Here is an 18,880-nt window from a genome sequence, read left to right on the forward strand (position 1 = left end):
TCTGAGGTGGCACGTATCACGTGGAGACATGAGAGCAATGCTAGCCTTAAACTGCATGTGTGTGCGTGTGCACAAGCCAGTGGCTCGTTTGCTCATCTGTGGTCACCCCCTGCGGCAGGCTGAGCAGGGTGCCCTGTCCTAAGCCGTTCCTTGAGGTGGTTCGACAGTGTCGCAATTCCACCAGCCCACCACCTCATGGTCAGTTCACATGGCTCTTGTCCCGAAGCGTCTTTTCAGTCCTGTTCTTGGACGAAAGTGCAGCTGGTGCTGGATTTCCTCCCCAGCACTGCAGAAAGGCAGCAGTGGTAGGGTTACTGCTGTTACCTCTGTTGGTGCTTTTACATACATGTGCAACCGGGGAAATTAAGAGAGGGCAAATGCCAATATCAATCCGTTACGTGTGTGCATGTGAGTAGCTGAGTTTCTGTAAGGCTGCGGTGGTTAACTTACTTAAAATGAAGAAGTCCTGACTTTGCAAACAAAGGTACCGAGCGCTTTTTTCAGATACCTACACCGTCTCTGAAGTTCGCCTGTCCCAAACCATTAGGCCACAGCTGCGAGCACAGAAAACTCAAAAACCATACCATAGCTATTTATTTTTTTCTGGACAAACAATTTTATTTTAGGTAATGCGTCTATACACTGTACATTCAGTCACTGTGGTATATAAGCATAGCTATTTTCATACATAATCTCATAAAGTCCTTTATTTTACAATATTATCTGCTTCAAGGAGAGGGGATGTGGAAAAGGGGGTGGAAAAGGACTATCAAGGTACACAGCGAAATAGATAAATATGCCAAGCTTTTTTCTTATTTTTTTTTAAATCAGGCATTTATAAACAAGAAAGCATACATTACTTACATAAAAATAGTTCTAGAATAGTAGAGTAAGTCATAATATTGTCATTAGCAGCAGCATAGGAGAGACCAGGATAACAAAAATGTGCTGAAATGCTATTGGCTATTATAAATGTAAAGATTTTTTTTTTCTTCAATTGAAAAAATGTCATTTCTGTGAGTTCTTTTGATTTAAAAAAAAAGTAAACAAAAACAAAACAACAACCAAACCAACAAAAATCTTCTCCCTAAAACACATGGACTGATGAGAGGGCAGAATGGAAAGAAAATCAACCTTTCAGTAATAAAATACTTTACAGTGAAAATAAGGACAAATAAAATGCAAATGATGGAGAAAGGTTAACCCACATTTAAAACTTGCAAAAAGATTTTGTTTTGTTTTTTCCTAACAGACAGCAAAGGTTCTTCTTCGTTAAAAACACAACTCATAAAACAAGACAACTACCAGGTAAGAAAGAGTTTTGAAAAAGTAAACACCATATACACTTATAATACAACAGTGTAAAATGAAAAAAAGTATTTACATGTTGAATTTACTTGTAACTTTTTTTTTACATTGGCTAGTTCTGTTTGAAAAGCAGAATATTATGTATACTAGTTAGCTGCTCCATAGATATGAATGTTATTGCTGTTGGTTTTTTTTCCCTTCGTTAAGTCTTCTTTCAGTAATAGAAACAATGAGTAATTAAACTGAATATACAAGTATTAAGTAATATATTTTTAAGTACAGGGAGAGTCAACAGCCTGTATGAAACACCTCTTCTCCCTTTTAACTTCTTAAAGGAAACTAAAGAGCAGATGAAACGAGAAGATGTGACTTTGTAATTCCTGCACTCACGGGGTGGAGCGCAAATGGAATGCAGCAGGGACTCAACAGTAAGTCAAAAGAAAAGCAATTCCATCTGAACGGGCTAACAATTGTTTTACTGAAGTGTTGCAGACACAGAAATTACACACAGAACTCCCTCACCTCAAGCACCTTCACAAAATGGTTTTCTCTGAAGATTCCCACTGTTTCGACAGCCCTTTTCTAGAATTAGTGTCTCTATGGCTGTCTTCTGACAATTGAAAAATGAATTACAGGCACAAGATTTCTGAATTAGAAATCAATTATATGTTCTGCAGAAATACTTAGGATTTTATTGTTAAAATGTATTTAGGAAAGACAGAATTATTGAAGATAGACTCTTGACCTGTAAACCTCTCCTGTTGATGAACTGCTGGTGTAGCACGGTTGTTCCCAGTCTTCTTGCACCTTATTTAATTGTACTAATTTTCAACCTGTACTTACAGAGATGTTTTACACTAGGAGGTTTTCACTCACGAGGATCAAATACTATGGAGTTGTCCTGGTTTTGGCTGAGAGAGAGTTAAATTTTCTTTCTAGTAGCTGGTGTGGTGCTGCCAGGACACGAGTCGTAACCTCAAACCTTGTGTAGTTTTTGTCATACATTACAGGTTGTGGAATAACTGTACTGCACGGCAAAAGAAACCACAGGTTTGTAACAATAGTTGCAACTTTATTTTGGAGACTTCTTCATTGCAAATCTTATGCCATGTACCTGTGGAGCACAGGTGATGCTGCTTGTTTGACAAGACTATTTACTATTGATAAGACTATTTCCTGTTCCATTTTCTCCTTCAAAAAATGCAGATTTCATTACATTTGGAGGCTAAAAGCATCGTATGCACAGAAGAAGCTGTGCCAGTGACTCAGTATGCTTTCCTAAACGCACAAGAAAGAAAAACTATGTCATGTGCTGCAGGTAAGTGGGCTGCTTTTCCTGTGAAAAAACAGAGAGAGGTGGACATGTTGCCAGTTTTTGTGGTGTCATAAGGGGAGAGACACAATCAAAGATCAGGGGAAAACTTAAAAAGTAAGGCTTCAAAGCAGCTGACAGTGGGGTGGAACTACACTTGTTCTATGTGTAATTTCTTAACATGGCAGTAAAGCAGAGCATATGAGAGTTTTGAAATGCACAATGATCAACTACAGCTAGAATTATTTAGTTTCCCTTGAAGAAATAAGTGAATAATACAGATCTGGAAATCATAAGGCTGAGAACATTTTTATGCATACTGCATAACAAAATAAACCCTTTACATAAGACAGTAATAATGCCCATTAATGAATATACGTATGGCAGAGATTTTAATTCCATGCATATGATTTAATAATCACAGAAACAACATACAAAGAAGCAAAAAAACCCAAAAAACAAAACCAAAACCACATTAAAAAAACCTGCTTAAGCATAATCAAAATTCCTTTTGCATTGCACTTTAGAAGAGGAGATCTGCATCTAGACTTCAGTCTCCAGCATCCCAAACACACAAGGGCAAACCCCTGCAGAAACGGACAGTTTCGTGTAATGTACTTGGTGTAACTGTTTCTTGCTCCCAACAGTTTTACAGTGTCCCAGTAATTCTACTCCTTTCATATTTCTTCTTTTTGTACCTAAGACATATATATGAACGTCTTTCTTAATGCTCACAGTTATTATAATGGTTATTATAATGGTTTCAAGCAAACAGCTCTTGTTTAAAAAAAGAAAAATCTAATGTACTGTAAGTAAATACTGTAATTTTAGGATTGGAAGCCGCTTTCTGTCTACTGGGAAATAATTTTTCAGCTTACACAGTTTGCATTAATGTCCAAAAGCAAATAAAGATTACTGGAAATATGTTTCTTTGTTTAGAATAACTTCTGCGTATGATGATGCATAGGGTTTTTCTTTTCTTTTCTTTTTTTTTTTTTTTTTTAATTCTTTAAGGTAAAAAAAGTGTCAGCATTGCTTATGTAAGATGCTGAGAGGAAAAATGAGCTGGAAGGCACATCTGCAGCCCCAGATCAAATTTTCACTTCGTGCTGCTAAGCTTGAGTGTCTAAGAGGTGAGTGTTTATGGGTGAAAACTTTTCTCTTGTTCAGTAAAGCACCAGCTGTATTTGTTAAGCACTTCCGGGAGCATCTCTACTGCTTCCCAACTTCTTTTTGATACAAAGCCACACAAACCAGGTTTAAAACTCAACCAGTAGTGCACTGGTCCGGTGAATTCATATTTGGTAGCATTCTATACCTGCTGACTCCTCACTTGGCATAAAAGTAAATGATGATATGGTAGAAAATAGGGTTGATGAGTTTCACATCTGTTAGGCAGGGTAGAATCTAGAATGCTCAACTTGTAAACTTTAGAAATACAGAATAAAATGCAGAGTAAGATTCTGACAAAGTGCAGTTTTTAAGAAAAAATAAAAATCACCACCACCACTCAGACAAAGTGATGGCATGCTGCATTTTTATTCCAGGGCTGCGGCTTGGATCCCAAAATTAAAGTAATTTCTTTTTTTAAAACAAAAAAGTTTTTTTTTTTAATAAAAAGATGTAGGCTTATTCACAGCAGCAAAAATGTTGTTTTTCCTTTCTGTAGTATCTGATAATGTGAAGTTGCACTCTCCTTGGGCACAGAAATCCTGACTGACAGTTCATAATAAAAGCAGGTAAATACTGAATTTATGGTAAGATGGCGCAACAAAGATGAGTTTTCCAGAAAACTGAAAGCTGAAGTAAAGATTTCAGAATGACTTCAAAACACATATGTCTTCTGCTGTATTTCTCAACCGACTTAACAGGTCATCCATCTCCTTCATTTCCTTCTTTCTTTTCCTAAAGCTGAAGTGCTCTTGGACGAAGTGAGTCTTTTGAACACATCAGTTCATGAAGATGTCTTCAGAAGAGACGGCATGATTTGCAAACACTGAAGTCTGTAAGGCTGGGTTCGTAATTCTAAAGCATCCATCCTCTCTTCCCACCCCCCTCCCACTCCCACCCCTTGCCCCTTTACAATCCTGCAGCTTCCTTTCTTCTTGTGGTCAGGACAGGAAATGAAGAGAATTCTTCCTAAGGAAAAAATCAACTTTGAAAAGCACTCTGAAATTCTCATACAACCACGTGATGGGGATTAAAACTGTGATGGCTTCCTAGATGGCTGGAAAACTGCTAATGAAATGGCATCATCACCAGCGGGCTTCTACGTTAAGAATCCCAAAGCCTATAACAAGTCATTAAAAATTGTGCATCGAAGGTTTTTTTTTTTTGTTTTGTTTTGCTTTTAAAGGTTCATTATAAAAATCTTGTTAATTTTTTAATACCAAGTCTGTGTACTGAATTATTTTAAATAGCTTATAAGAAAAGTTTGTTTGTTTTTAAATTCCAAAATGTTCCAACAGGCAGAAGGGCAACATAAAAACACTGCCATGCGTGCCTTTTACTCTGATTTTAGTTGGACGATGCTGCTTGCTTGGAGTTTGCCAGTAGAAAATTTGCTGTGGACTTAAAGTATTTCGTTTATAAACACTTTGTGTTTTAGAGGCACAGTAAGATGTTGTGCTATATGGACTGGAAAAAAAAGAGGCGTAATTCAGTGCTTCTGTTATAAAGAGTAACATTTGCCTTCCAACTAATAAGAATCCATAGTCAGAGATCTGTGTGCCAAGACACAACTACTCACACATGCACTTACACACGTACCCCACACATCCTCCCTTACTGTGCATCTATGTCGTTCTGTGTGTGTTAGGTGATGTGGTGGTTGCTTAGTTCTCCATGTTGCTCGCTGTGTTTTCACTGCTGGGTTGACTGCTTGATTTAGGCCACAGTTGTTCCTGAAGTTCCTTGACTACTTTTTCCAAGTGTTCTCGAGCCTCCCTTTCATGCATCAGGTCAGCTCGGAGCTGCTCCCTGTCAGCTTCGGCATGCTGGAGCTTAACCTGTAGGTCCTCAATCTAGAGAAAAGCATATTAAGAAACAGAATAACCTATTTTAATATTTTGGTTCTGATGGGATTTTTGTAGACTTTAACACAGACTAGCACCTTAGCACAAGAGTAATAACACCATGTATTTCCAGACATAAGAGTATCACAAGTTGAGGGGAGGAAGGAATTCCCTTTTCCCTACTGTTTTCCATACGCTACTGTACAATTATGCAAGTGCATTGCATGAACTGTTTATCTTTGAAAGTCTTAAATATTGCTGGTGGCTTCAGGTCCAGAAAGGAGGGTGAAAACCAGACTACTTCTGAGTGCCTTAGTGTGATAGAACTCCGGTCGCTACTTACTTAAAGCATTACTTTACTTTAGGCAGATAGCAATTCAGCAAAGTAAACTATAAGCTAAGTTTGCACAGGTAAAGTAATTTACTTTCAGATCTTTTACAACAGTCATTAACAGGAATGACCGGGAACACACTCCTCAGTTGTGTATGTAAAAGGCCCATGTCTCAGGTATAGATTAATGTTTGCAGTATCCTCCAATATACAAGAACCATTATATCATTCATACTAAAAGTAAGGAACTGTAAGGAGGCAAGGTGGCTGTGGAGGTACAGCATCGATTACGCATGTGAGAAGTTGGGACATGGGGAGCTCTCTGAGCAAGCAGAAACTCTCCAAGCCTCAGCCTCCCCAAAGGCCTCAGTAGTCAATTGGCCTATTTTTTACTTACTGATAACAAAGTTGGAGAAAAGCCTCAGTATTCAAGGGTGTAAATATTAGCAAAACTGTACTGGTTTGAACTATGCAATTTTTAGGCCACAAACAGATAAGCTTAGCAGTTATCAAAGATTGCCATTTAACAAAGGGAAACTCCTATGCTGTGGGCTAAAGTGAAGGCTGCCCCTTCCCCCCCCCCCCGTCCATATTTGGATCTCAGTATCAAGGTAAGAAAAAAGGCATAAGGCATAAACCACACTGATATTCAATAGCTATGAGGCATCCAATACTTTAAGCTTACACAAAGATCTTTACCCTCCTGAAGTTGTTGTCTTAGTTCCTCTCACGTTTGCCTGATGCGACTTCTCTCAGACTAAGCCTGTCTAGAGAATTGTGGTTTCCTCAAAAACAGTAAGAAGTGACAAACACAACAGAAGTAACAAACTTCCCGTGTGCACTCCAAATTAAAGCCATGTACATCCTTTTATCTTTATTGTAAAATTTCTTACATAACCGAAGTCATAGGGTTGTCTTCTAAAATTCAGACTTTGAAGTTCCTTAAGGTATTTTTCTATTATGTGCCATGCAGAAAGCGCTCAGGTAGTTGCTGAATCACGTGGCTGTTCTAGGCCCTGAGCTGTGAGTTGCCACGTGGTGTTTGGCCCAAGCGTGGCACTGACACGGTTTTACTGTGCTTGGGCCTTACGGCGCGTCCCCGTGCTCCCGCCCCGCGCTCGAACAGCATGCTTCAGTACAGCCGACAGGACACTGCGGCTGATACTGCAAAGGTGCTGTTAGTATCTTTAGGAGAGACAAACCTGCACAATATTCCGCTAGTTGAATTCTTTTTTGAGGTGATTTTTTTTTTTTTTTTAGCATTTCGTATTAGGAAACCTCAGTTATTCCCTCCCAAGGAGGGAATGTATTAGGACACTGAAAAGCCTCGTTATCAAAAGCAAGGCAGGACACACCTGCAGATCTGCAAAGCTCCATTTGCTGCATATGGCGCTTACTTTTATCTGCACTTGCTATTGCTTTCCCCCCCCCCAAGTGGAAGTCAACTGCCGGTAACACCCAGTGCAGCAGTTCTCAATCTGGTTATGTTTAGTCTGGACACCTCTTATCAGTGAGACATCCTGTGATGCTAGAGAGGAAGCCCACATCATTTCCTGCTTCTGGTCTCCTGGTTAGCTGTGTCTCATAGTGGTACAAGGGGACCACTCCCCTTCCCGTTATTGAGAGCCTGGGGTTAGAAACATTCTGATTGCTATTGCCTTTGCTTTTCCTCCTCCCTCCCCTCCCTTAAAGGAGCCACACCAAATATTTGCAGCTCATGCTTTAGGTGTAACAACATGGTGGAAAAAAAAAAAAGCATATTTAACAACATGTGTGACAGAAAAGTTGCTATAGGAAACATGTTCTAGAGGGGGTTACCGTTAACATTCATTCAGGTTAAGCCTGCAAATGTACAACACTTACGTGGCATTTGCATGTAAGTTAAGTGCCAGCTCTCTGCTGTAGGAGGTTAACCTAAGACAAGTGTGCCCCATTTTTTTTTTTTTTTTGAGAGCCCTTCTGTTGCTAATGCTCACCCTTGCCTTTTATTTCTGCATTTCTCTGCCAGGCTTTTAGCTTGGGACCCTGTGATGGGGACAGTGATTTGGCAGAGCACTATTTAGGTGGGAGCGGGTCAGAGCAAGCCTATTGGGGGGGGGTGGCAAGGGAAGGAGCTGGCCTTAAGGAGAGGGGCTGGTCAGGAGCCTATCTGGGGTGGGTTAACCATGGGTGTGGGACCATGCCCTCTTATAGGAAATGCATTACTGGGCAACTGGGATTGTTTTACTGAAGGAAGGGGAAGGCAGGGCATGCAATGGATTCCTCTTCAGGGCTGTTTCTCACGGAAATCCAGGAGGCTGCCATTCTGCTCTCAGCTCAGCCTGTTATGCTGGGTCATTTCAGGGGGCTTGGAACAGTGGATGGCCTTGCACTCCACATGTCCTGCAACACCAAGACAACAAGGCGACTTAGGATGTACAGCCTGAGCTCTTGGTTCGCTTGGGTTTGGGTGATTTAAATAAACTTCAAAAAAATCTTTCATTACAAGAGACTCTGATGCAGAGAGGGTGGGGAGAGTTTAGTTCAAAAGCTTAAAGCATACATGTTGCTTGTAACAACATGTTCCTTGCATTCCTAGAACTTTCACTGTGATCAAACTGGAAGTCTTTTCTTAGACCTGACAGTTTGCTCTTCTTGTGCTTTACAGCTGTAAACGTCCCTCCTTCCCAGCACTGCAGTTTGCTTATTGATGGACCTTGGTTTCTTCTTGTTTTAAATAGTTCCGTAGGTCTAGGCTGATATTTAAGGGAAAATATGATTGGAGAAAGTGGCTCTGCCTAATATTTATGGTATCAAAATGGATCCCTATGCATGAGCAGTGCCAACAAAGGATTAGTGGAACTGAAATAATGTCTAGCGTTTGTCTTGGGTTCTCTGTAAATGGTGATTTTTTTTTTTTCAACTGACAAACGTGCCCGTTCTAGGCGGAACTGTGGGATGGACACGGTAACACCTTGCATTAGGACTAGGGCTCTAAATTGCCACGATGGGGACACAGTTGTACAGATAGAGCTGGACTTGTATCACATTCAACAACACAAGGCCACTGGCATTAGAGGACAGACAGACACTTGAACTACCCCTGAAAACCGCAGCGGTCGTAAGCTTACTTGCTATTACAGCTTTCAGTGCTCGGGTCTTACCTGAGCTGAGTACTTGGCCCGAAGCCTGCCTGCTTCACAGCCCTTGTCACAAACCCGGATCTGCCTGGCTTGTTCCAGTTCCCTCTTCAGTCGTATCCGAGACTCATTGGCTTCCTTCATTTTCTTCTCATTCTCAGCTCTCAGACGTTCAATCTCTTTCCTTAAGTTGCGCTTTGCCTCTGTTGCTTCTCTCAGTTTCTCTTTCTTGGCCACTCTGAGGAACTCCAGCTCCTAGGATACAAAAGCAGTTAACTGGTGAGAACTGAGGAGCAGAGCCTAAGTTAGTGCAAGGAAACAGAGCTGTAAAGAAAGCGATCCAAACTACATTCCCACCTTCTGCTGGTTATGACCGAGAAGGCTCATGTCTAAACCTTGTTCTGAACTTTGTACAAGCTTTTCGCCTTTAAGTCAACATGAGAACCTACGCTCGAGATACCCTGAATTCTTGGATAATAAAAAGCTATATGCTACAGCCACATTTTGCTTTGTCAAGCAAAATAGCTGTGACCATCTGTGACTGAATAAAGATGAACCGCAGTTGGAGAGAGCTACGAGCAATGTGCTCTGCACTAGCTCAAAGTTTTAAACAAACCAACTGTAATGCCTGCACTTTAATTGAAGACACTGAAGATACACTACGTTGTGATAAATGCAATTTCTGAATGCCTTTTGTGTACAGCAAAGCTGCACAGAAAGTTTACACTACTTGGTGAAGAAATCAGTAAGCAGTTCCATTTTATCAAGCCCCCCAAAAATCCACTTAAGGCAAGTATGAGAAAAAACAAATTGTGTATCTTCTTTCTAACTAGGCAATTTCATTTTGCTACAGGTAACTGGTGTGCAGCTCTAAGTCTCTCGGCAACCACCCAATGGACTGCTCTGTCACAACATCTGGGAAACTCCAGGCTAAAACCTTCAGCTACATCGAAAGCACGCTTTGCTCTCGAAATTGCCGCTCTCACCGACCAGGTTCCTGCTACCTTGGTATCTCAAATCTGAGAGAGCACCATTAATTGAAGCAATAATGGTAAGGAACCTAAAGTACAAAGGAAGAAACTGAGAAGTTTTTTTAAAAGCTGTTGTGAAAAGACGTTCATCATAAGCCCAAAAACGTGGCTGACTAAAGGCCTAAATGGTTAAATTAGAAACTGAAGCTCGATTTCCCCCCCCCAGAAGCAGCATTTCCTCTCTGTCAGAGTCAAACCCTCACAGCAACGTGTTTCTGTTAAGTAACACTACAGTCGGGTCATGGGAAATTCACTCTTTTGACAATCTCACTTCCCAGCCGGGCCATTGTTAGGCCAGCCTTGCCTTCGGAAGCATGCACACATGTGCTTTCTCTGTACGTGGAACTGGAGACCCGCAGCTGCCCAAATGGAAAATGATGGCCAGATACCATATTCCCTCTCACCCTGACATGTTGCTTGATTTAATGCCTCAGCACTCAATGCTGCTTCATCAACTACTTCATGTAATTCCTGCTTTACTTTTAAGTACACACTGTGTATTTAGCTATTTAAAAATTAGCTGTAAATATATATGACATAAATATTTACTTTTAAATACATAAAATAAACCTTGTATTTGCTGAAACAGAGGGGAATGAAGTGATTTGCTCAAACTGACAATGAACAAGCAGTTCAGTTGAAAGACAGCTCTCAGCCTCCCTTCTCTGGGACCTGAATCTGCAGCTACTGCAGAACAAGCCATCCTCACACGGGAGGCATGCAACACAGAAACTGGCTTGATAGACTGCAGCTCTTGCAGAAATTCGAGTTGGCAAACTTTTGTTAAAATTCTAATTGTGACCTTATCTACGCACTTAAGACAATCTCTCTTGGACGTCCTCCTGCCTGCTAATAGAATACTCGAATCTCCTACTGGGGTTTTCAGGACTGGGGGTTTTTGGTGGGTTTTTTCAACACAGCAGTCACATTGCACACAAATCACATCTGTGAGCGACTGTCCTTTGTTTCCTTCCCCACAGAAACAAGATGCATTTGCCCGCTAACAAGCCTGTATACCTGCTTCTGACCAAGAGTACAATTACGGGTGTTCTATCTCCCATGGCAGATGAAACAAGGCCCTTATTTTGCAGTCGCACCCCAGATGCATCAAGTGGATTTAATTTCTAGCTCGGTTACAGCTCTGCACACAATATTCAAAGAGGATATGCAAATCTTCTACACTGGCTCTACCTCCCATTTCTATGAACTACTTTTGCCCCAGCTGAAATAAAAGAAGTTCACCTGCCATTCTGTTCAGCCATGGTGATTTCTAATGGCTAGTACATCTCTGCAGCTTTTTTTGTCTGACCACTCGTTCTTTGATATCACTGATGTATCAAGGATTTCCAGAAATAAGGAGCAAGGAACATTCAGTGAAGCATGGCTAATGGAAAGCTCAACAAAGATCTGTCATTCAGCTCTTCATCAGAGCTTCAGCAAGCGCGTCTGTGTCCCAGGAATATCCTCCCTCAGCTGGGCAATAGCAGGATTTTTACAAATCTTTTAAAACTACAGATAAAGCCTCCATAAGGACAGAAATGTTTCTAGTTCAGTGAAATGAAAACAAAATAAACTGTGCTGGACTAGAAATTTTTTTCAGTAATGAAAATATGTTGATTTTGGTAACCATGGATTTACACCCTAAGGCAACAACAGGTGGCAAGCTCAAAAATGTAGGAATGGTTCCTGTATAACTTTGGTTTCCCAGTTGAATTTATGAACAGTACCCCAGTAAAGGCTGTTGCTATTTGGGAAAAACGAGGCAATTCCTTTTTATATGAGACTACCTAATGGTTTCTACCTGAAGAGTATCTGCAGACAGCAGTGAAGAGAAAGCTGTTTTTCAACGTTACCTGATGTAGACTGCGTTTGGCTTGCAAGGCAGCGTTTAGCTTCTCTTCCTGCTTCACTCTCATTTTAACAACTTCATGGAGGAATTTTTCTTTGGCTTCTTTTGTATCTAGGCCACTGTCCAGGGCCTGCCTTAGGTGCTCCAGCTCAGCTTCCAACCCGCTGCTGTGAGAGTCAGAATGTGCTGCAACCTCATATGAACTGTTGACTGTGACTGGGGCTTGCATCCCAGGTGAGCTCACGTCCTTTGCAGAGCTGGATGAAGTAAAGGATGGGGAGGAGAGCGAGGATAAGGAGGAGGTGACTGAAAAATAGAAACATTGACAATTAATCAAAAAAAAAGTCTAAAACGACTATCACTCAAAATATGCTGAGGCCCATTTGTATAGAGGAGATACTCAAGATTCAGTGAAAAAATGGAAGAAAGAAAATACTCGTTTTATACTTTGCTGATTGAAATGTGATGAAAATGCAAACCTGACTGACTTACGGGACCAACTGAAAATTTCCTTGAATTGTGACTTTGGAATTTATGTCACAGTGTTTTCTCCATGGGTATAAAGAAACAGATTTCTTCAGGGAAACCGACATGATCTTGCTGTTTTCAATGGGTAAAAATCTCTTTTTTTTGCATAAATTGCACGCACTGAGTAAAGACTGAACATACTGAGGGCAGCAGCACAATTATCTAAGTGCCGTTAATGAGGTGATCCCAACATCTTCCTTCTGCTTTTGCTGAGAGGCCCAGTATCGGAATGCTGTTTAAGAACATACTGGCTCTTCATCTCTGTTTTATGTATCCAACTCCATGGATGCAGTAGTGAAACTGTGTGACCACATTCTTTGTCTGTCACAAAATTCCACACTTGCACGTGTGCACGCTCTGGAATTTTTACGGACTATTTGTGCATATCCCAGAAAGGCTCTTGATCAGACAGCAAATCATCACTTTTTATGTGACCACCACATTTTTTTTTTCTGTGTCCTCTCCACAACACTCACCTGCTTTAACAAGACTCTAGGTTAGTGCACATCTGTGGGTCAGGTGCTTCTTTTTGTTGATGCACATTCCTCTCCCAGGAAAACACCCCCCAACTTATGTTCCATTCTTCATTTTCATTATTACTTAAGGCTGTATTTTTACCTCCCGTTGAGGTATTAGCCTTCCAGAATTATATTTAATCACAACAGAAGTTGAACAGCTAACTCCTGTGGATGACTGAGGAAAATCCAGCACAAAGAAAACAAAATAAAGGTGGACATAACTTACATTCTTCCCTGGTTTCTACTTCAATTTCTGCTTCTGATTCCTTATCCTCTTCAGGGGCAGTAACAGTGGCCGCAACAGTGGCTGCTGCTTCTGGGATAGCTGTGTTCTCTGCAGCAAGTTTTCTTTTCCGTGGCTGGACAGTGCTGCCCAGAGGCTCACTGCTCCGTGACACTACTGTGGCACAGGGCGGGTTGCTGACAATTTTCTGTTGGGCTGGAGGTGCAAGTGCCACATTGGGGGCCACAGCATTCTCAAAGCTTTTGTACGAGTAAAAACTGTTTTAGAGGGCGAGGCAAAAGAAAGGAGAAAATAGTCACATTCTTGGCTTTAAAATGCTTCCCAATCCATGCGTTACACTGAAACTGCAAGACACTTTCTGGAATGACAGCGAAGTTCCATTCAGTTACACCAGCTAAGAATCTGCCTATGTATTTGCTTAGCATTTTGCACTCACTTAAACATGGAGATGATTTATACAGCTAATCTCCATCCAATTCAGAAGGGATCGTATTCGAAGTGCCACATATTCTAAGAGCACCAAAAAAGAGATGAGATCTCCCCAAGTCTAAAAATTATAATGATGTTTCATCATGATCTTCATGCATTATTGTTTTACCTAACTGCACAGTTTTAATTCTGTCTATCCACAAATGTTTTGTAAACTGGAAATGGCTCTTCCTTAAGAAAGGCCACAGGAGTGCAAAAAGCATTTAATTTTTTGACACACCATGTATCTGAGTGCGTGTATGTAAAACCGCAGTTAAAAAACCCCAAACCTGTGTTAAAGGACAGTAATACTGTAATGTCAAATACACAAAAATTTGCAAAAAACATAGCAAAGACTGTCTCTGCAACTTCAATTCAGCATCTACTACATGATGTATCTTCAGTTATAGACTAAAATTTCTCCTGAAGATGCTGACAGTAGGTTTTTTCCAAGACTTAAATCGGCCAAATTTCCCACAGGGATACCAAGAGCACACTCTTACACGACTTCAGCCCTTCTCTCCCTGCCTAACTGAAAAGTCTGTTCAAAAGCAAGGATATACTGGTAGGCTTTCTTTTACTCAATTCCCACAGCTTCTAAGAGGCTTGTTCATAAGGGCAGCAAAGTATGTTCTCCAGAACACTGCCTAGAAACACCTGGTCACTTTAGTCAAACTTCTCATAGAAACCATTACCCTTAAGCAGAAAGTCGGCACAAAGATTTTTCAGACTGAACAGCTCGAGTCTGGCAAAGGAATGTGTAATTGCCCTGACACTTTCCGTTCTGTGACACCAGTAATCCCACCTATTAGGGGTGGTGACTCCTTCTTGTTACGGTTTAATCATGTTCCTATCCAAGAGCAGAATCTGGCCTCTAACATCACCTTTCTGAGGGGTCTTACATGCTGAGGAGTCTTCTGCAGACTCTTGTCCAGTGTGCTCTGCTGTGACCCCCCCCAGGACCGCTGGCCATCAAGAGGGAATGGGGTCGCCTGTGCTGCCCTTCAGTCCTTCGCCTATTGTCAGTGCAGGGGGTAGCATGCAGCTGCGCTGGCAACATGCTGACCGGCCAGTGCACAGAGCTGCTGCAGTCACCAAGTGGCAGTTGCCTGGAAATAGCTGGCTGGTCCCTGACCACCTGCCCTGCGAAAGTAACTCAATCTTCCTTTGAACAGTGAAGCCCAAGAACTTCAGATGACTATACCCCAAAATGATCCTAAGTTCATAGAAGCAGCCTTCATTTCAGACTTCTATGGCATGTTTCACCTAAGAAAACCTATTTAACAAATGCACAAAATATCAGTACTTTTTTGTTTCCCTTCTGCAAATTCAAACACTGCAGCTGCAAATGCTTTTTAATCTGGTAGTAGTGGATTGACTGAATTACAAAGCCACCAGTTACCGGTGCAAAGGAACAAACACAAAGCAACTTGCTGTCAAATAAATCTCCATGGCTGCTAACCCCATTCTCCCTTCAGTGCCTGTCTCCTTACCTGTCTCGGATCAATGCGGGAAGATGGGTTGAGAGCTCTTTCTCATTTGCCGATACAGCAGGGGACCAAGGCCGGAAAGCTGAGAGACGCTGACGGGGATGGACACAGCCAATACTCTGGGAAGGAAGGGAAAGAAAAAGAAGTAAATACAAACAATCTTTTAAACTATAAGTCACAACGGAGTGCTAGGAATGCTTTTCAGTACACGTTCTGCTCTCTCTAAAACTACTCCCCCACTGGCTAGGACCTACTTACTTAGTAGATTCCACTGGAAGAGATGAACTGTACTAATGTAAAACCTCACACGTTTTTTTTTCTTTGTCAGTAAGTTATAAGCAGTTTGCAAAGACCCCAAAAGGCTCCTGAGTCTTTCAGGATTCTTGTACCTCAAAGGCACGAAGGAATTGGTTATACTTCATTGTCACAATCAGGGTCAGCGAGCACTGGAAGATGGCAAGGAGACTGGGAGGACTGTATAGCTCAATGTTTACTAGGAAAAGGATAGAAATGTTATTAATTTAGAAAACCTAGGCAAGCTCTTTCTCTCATTTTCTCTTCTGTTTTCAGCAGAGGGATGCTACATGCTAATTTGATCTCTCTCTTGATTACAAAATATTCAGCAATCACCTTATTAGATGAACTGGATAAGGACCGTAACCAACTGGACTGTTTTTCCTTCTCAGTAGAAGCTGGAGATTGGGAAGCAGAGTCATCTATTTTGGGCTTTTTGGAAGCAGGAGGATCTGAAGGGACCTGAAACAAAGACAGGCAGCAGAATTACTCATCTTGCAATCAGCTTAGAAACAGGTTATAAGGCAAAAGCAAATTCTGCATTTAAAAGAAAGAAACACTGGGGATTCTTCTACGTTTTTAAACCTAAGGGAAAACAAAGGAATGAAAACAAAGGACAGACACAAACTATGACACAATGCAGCTTCATTCCTTCATTAAAAATACTTGGATGAAGTGTGGATGGTGCAGGAGTGATAGGCAGTAATACAAGTGAGACATTCACACCATGTTGCAGAGAACTATCTGCCTTTTAATATTTTTGTATGCAGAAAGGTAAGGTTTAATGTGGTTGCTGAACTGGAAAGATTATTTTAAACGAGAACAGAACAGACTTTGTTATTCTGTTTGCAGTGGTTGTTATGCCGATGACTTCACTACCCCACAGCTGCAGTGGATTCTGGGGGTGCTGCCAAGAGCTGCTTTGCCTTTTCCACAAGTGGCTCAGCTTGGCCCATAAATCATCCTCAAGCATAAGAAAGCCCTTTGGCAAGCAAAACCCCTTTCCTTCAACACTGTGAAGGAATAAAATTCCTATAGTCCCAGCGTGGCTTGCAAAAAAATTGGTAACTACTGGTTTAACTGGTGCAGTGGGGATACCAGCTTGAAGCCTTGCCAGTACAAACACGTCTATCAGCAGGGAGGGAGAAGGTTCTGGACCTTATGCTGCATTATGACTAGAAATAATAAAGGAAACATACCACCTCAGTTTCTATTCCTTTTTCTTTCTTTTCTTTCTTTTTGCAATTCTGAACTCTCTACCTGTCCATATTCCCATTCAACCATGCTGCAATAACCAGTAATCACTCATATTTGCATTACATTTTTTCATCCTTACACCTTACTGTGATTTTTGTGGGCAAACAAGTATTTATACAGGTGTGTCTGTAAAACACAGGCATGGCAGCATTTGGAGAGCCTGAAATGCTTCAAAACCAGGTCTATTTGCCAATGCAAGGAAGCATCTCATTTGCCAATGTCTTGTGTTCTGAAAATCAGCCCCCTTGAAGGTGTCTTAAATTGGGAACTCAGAGACCGCTTCTCCAAATGATTATTCACTCCTGAAAATTGTGTTCTAAATGACTTGACTTGAAGAGTACATGAGGAACCGAAAGCAGTATCGTTAAAATGCACTTCTCCAGATTCCCAACTGACTTCCAGGCAAACCCAACAGCGATATAACTAGAGCAATGCCATCCCTTTTGCACACCTTAATTAGGAGGAAATTATGACCTCACGTCCATGAACAGTCTACTACTTTCACGGAAGCAGGGCAGTAGTGTGGAACTACGGCTCAAGCCGATGACTATCTAGCTAATGCCAGTGCATCTGGCAGCACACACCACTCTTACTGCTTCTACAGCCCAGTGCACGTAGTAACATAATCAAACCAAGTCTGGAGGTTTTAGTGAAACATTCACCAAGCTGTGTGGTGTGGTCGACAGGCTGGAGGGAAGGGATGCCATCCAGAGGGACCTTGACAGGCTGGAGAGGTGGGCCCGTGCGAACCGCATGAAGTGCAACAAGGCCAAGTGCAAGGTCCTGCACGTGGGTCGGCGCAATCCCAAGCACGACTATAGGCTGGGTGAGGAATGGATTGAAAGCAGCCCTGAGGAGAAGGACTTGGGGGTATTGATTGATGAGAAGCTCAACATGAGCCGGCAGTGTGCGCTTGCAGCCCAGAAAGCCACCCGTGTCCTGGGCTGCATCAAAAGAGGTGTGACCAGCAGGTCGAGGGAGGGGATCCTGCCCCTCTGCTCCGCTCTGGTGAGACCCCACCTGGAGTACTGCGTCCAGCTCTGGGGGCCCCAGTACAGGAGAGACATGGAGCTGTTGGAGCGAGTCCAGAGGAGGCCACGAAGCTGATCGGAGGGCTGGAGCACCTCTCCTGTGAGGACAGGCTGAGAGAGTTGGGATTGTTCAGCCTGGAGAAAAGAAGGCTCTGGGGAGATCTAATTGTGGCTTACCAGTACCTGAAGGGGCCTACAGGAAAGATGATGAGGGACTGTTCATCAGGGAGTGCAGTGACAGGACAAGGGGTAATGGGTTTAAGCTGAAGGAGGGTCGATTTAAATCAGATGACAGAAAGAAATTCTTTACTGTTAGAGTGGTGAGGCACTGGCACAGGTTGCCCAGAGAGGCTGTGGCTGCCCCATCCCTGGAAGTGCTTAAGACCAGGTTGGATGAAGCTTTGGGCAACGTGGTCTAGTGGAGGGTGTCCCTGCCCGTGGCAGGGGGGTTGGAACTAGATGGGCTGTGAGGTCCCTTCCAACCCAAACCATTCTATGATTCCTTGGCACTCTGAGCTTGGGGCAGCTTTCCATATGTAGCAGATGAAGAAGAATGACATGGGTGTGTATATGTGTAACCCCAAGCACAAAATTAGCCTGTGCCAGTGCCAAATGCCAGCTTCAATGGATTTGCAGAGGATTCTTTGGGCACAGCTTCAGGCTTCCCTAGGGCTGACTCTTGTGGTGGCTATGGCATGGTCCCTCCCATCTAACTCAACTAAGAAAAGGCATTTCTAAATGCTTCTTGTAGAAAACGCAGGACAATGCATTGGAAAAGATTTGTTTTTGCTTTCAGGAGATGCTGTCTGTGCAGAATTAGTGACAGCATTAGAAAGGTATTTGGCAAATGACTACTGATCCCAACCCTATCCACTGGGGATGGTGAGCTGTGTGGGGAGGGGAACTTGGGGTGGAGGGTGGGGAGGAAGGGGGGCTTGGAATGAAAAAGGCAACAGGTGGCAAGACTCAGCATGGAAACCCGTTCCTCCCCCCCCGACCATCCGCGCTCTGCTGTCTGCAGAACATTCTGTTCAGCAGCGTGGAGACGGCCATCCGGGCCCGGAACCCCTCTGCCACAACGCTCAC

General features: G+C 42.3%; 1 protein-coding gene across 3 annotated transcripts in view; it reads right to left on the reverse strand.

Moving 5' to 3' along the window:
* Nucleotides 1–571: 571 nt before the first annotated feature.
* Nucleotides 572–18,880, reverse strand: part of SKI (SKI proto-oncogene) — a 118,413-nt gene continuing 100,104 nt past the window's right edge. The window contains exons 2-8 of one of the 3 annotated variants that reach the window (XM_075773236.1): nt 15,843–15,968; nt 15,216–15,331; nt 13,237–13,511; nt 11,969–12,270; nt 9,109–9,339; nt 5,409–5,643; nt 572–4,759 (exon numbers count right to left, since the gene is read on the reverse strand). In XM_075773236.1, the coding sequence (XP_075629351.1) occupies nt 5,455–5,643; nt 9,109–9,339; nt 11,969–12,270; nt 13,237–13,511; nt 15,216–15,331; nt 15,843–15,968 (1,239 nt within the window). In that variant the 3' untranslated portion in view covers nt 572–4,759; nt 5,409–5,454. Of the gene's footprint in view, nt 5,644–8,092; nt 8,348–9,108; nt 9,340–11,968; nt 12,271–13,236; nt 13,512–15,215; nt 15,332–15,842; nt 15,969–18,880 lie in introns of those variants that run through there. The other 2 variants (XM_075773235.1, XM_075773237.1) reach the window with 2 other exon arrangements.

Source organism: Balearica regulorum, chromosome 21, assembly GCF_011004875.1.
Source record: "Balearica regulorum gibbericeps isolate bBalReg1 chromosome 21, bBalReg1.pri, whole genome shotgun sequence".
Taxonomy (NCBI): domain Eukaryota; kingdom Metazoa; phylum Chordata; class Aves; order Gruiformes; family Gruidae; genus Balearica; species Balearica regulorum.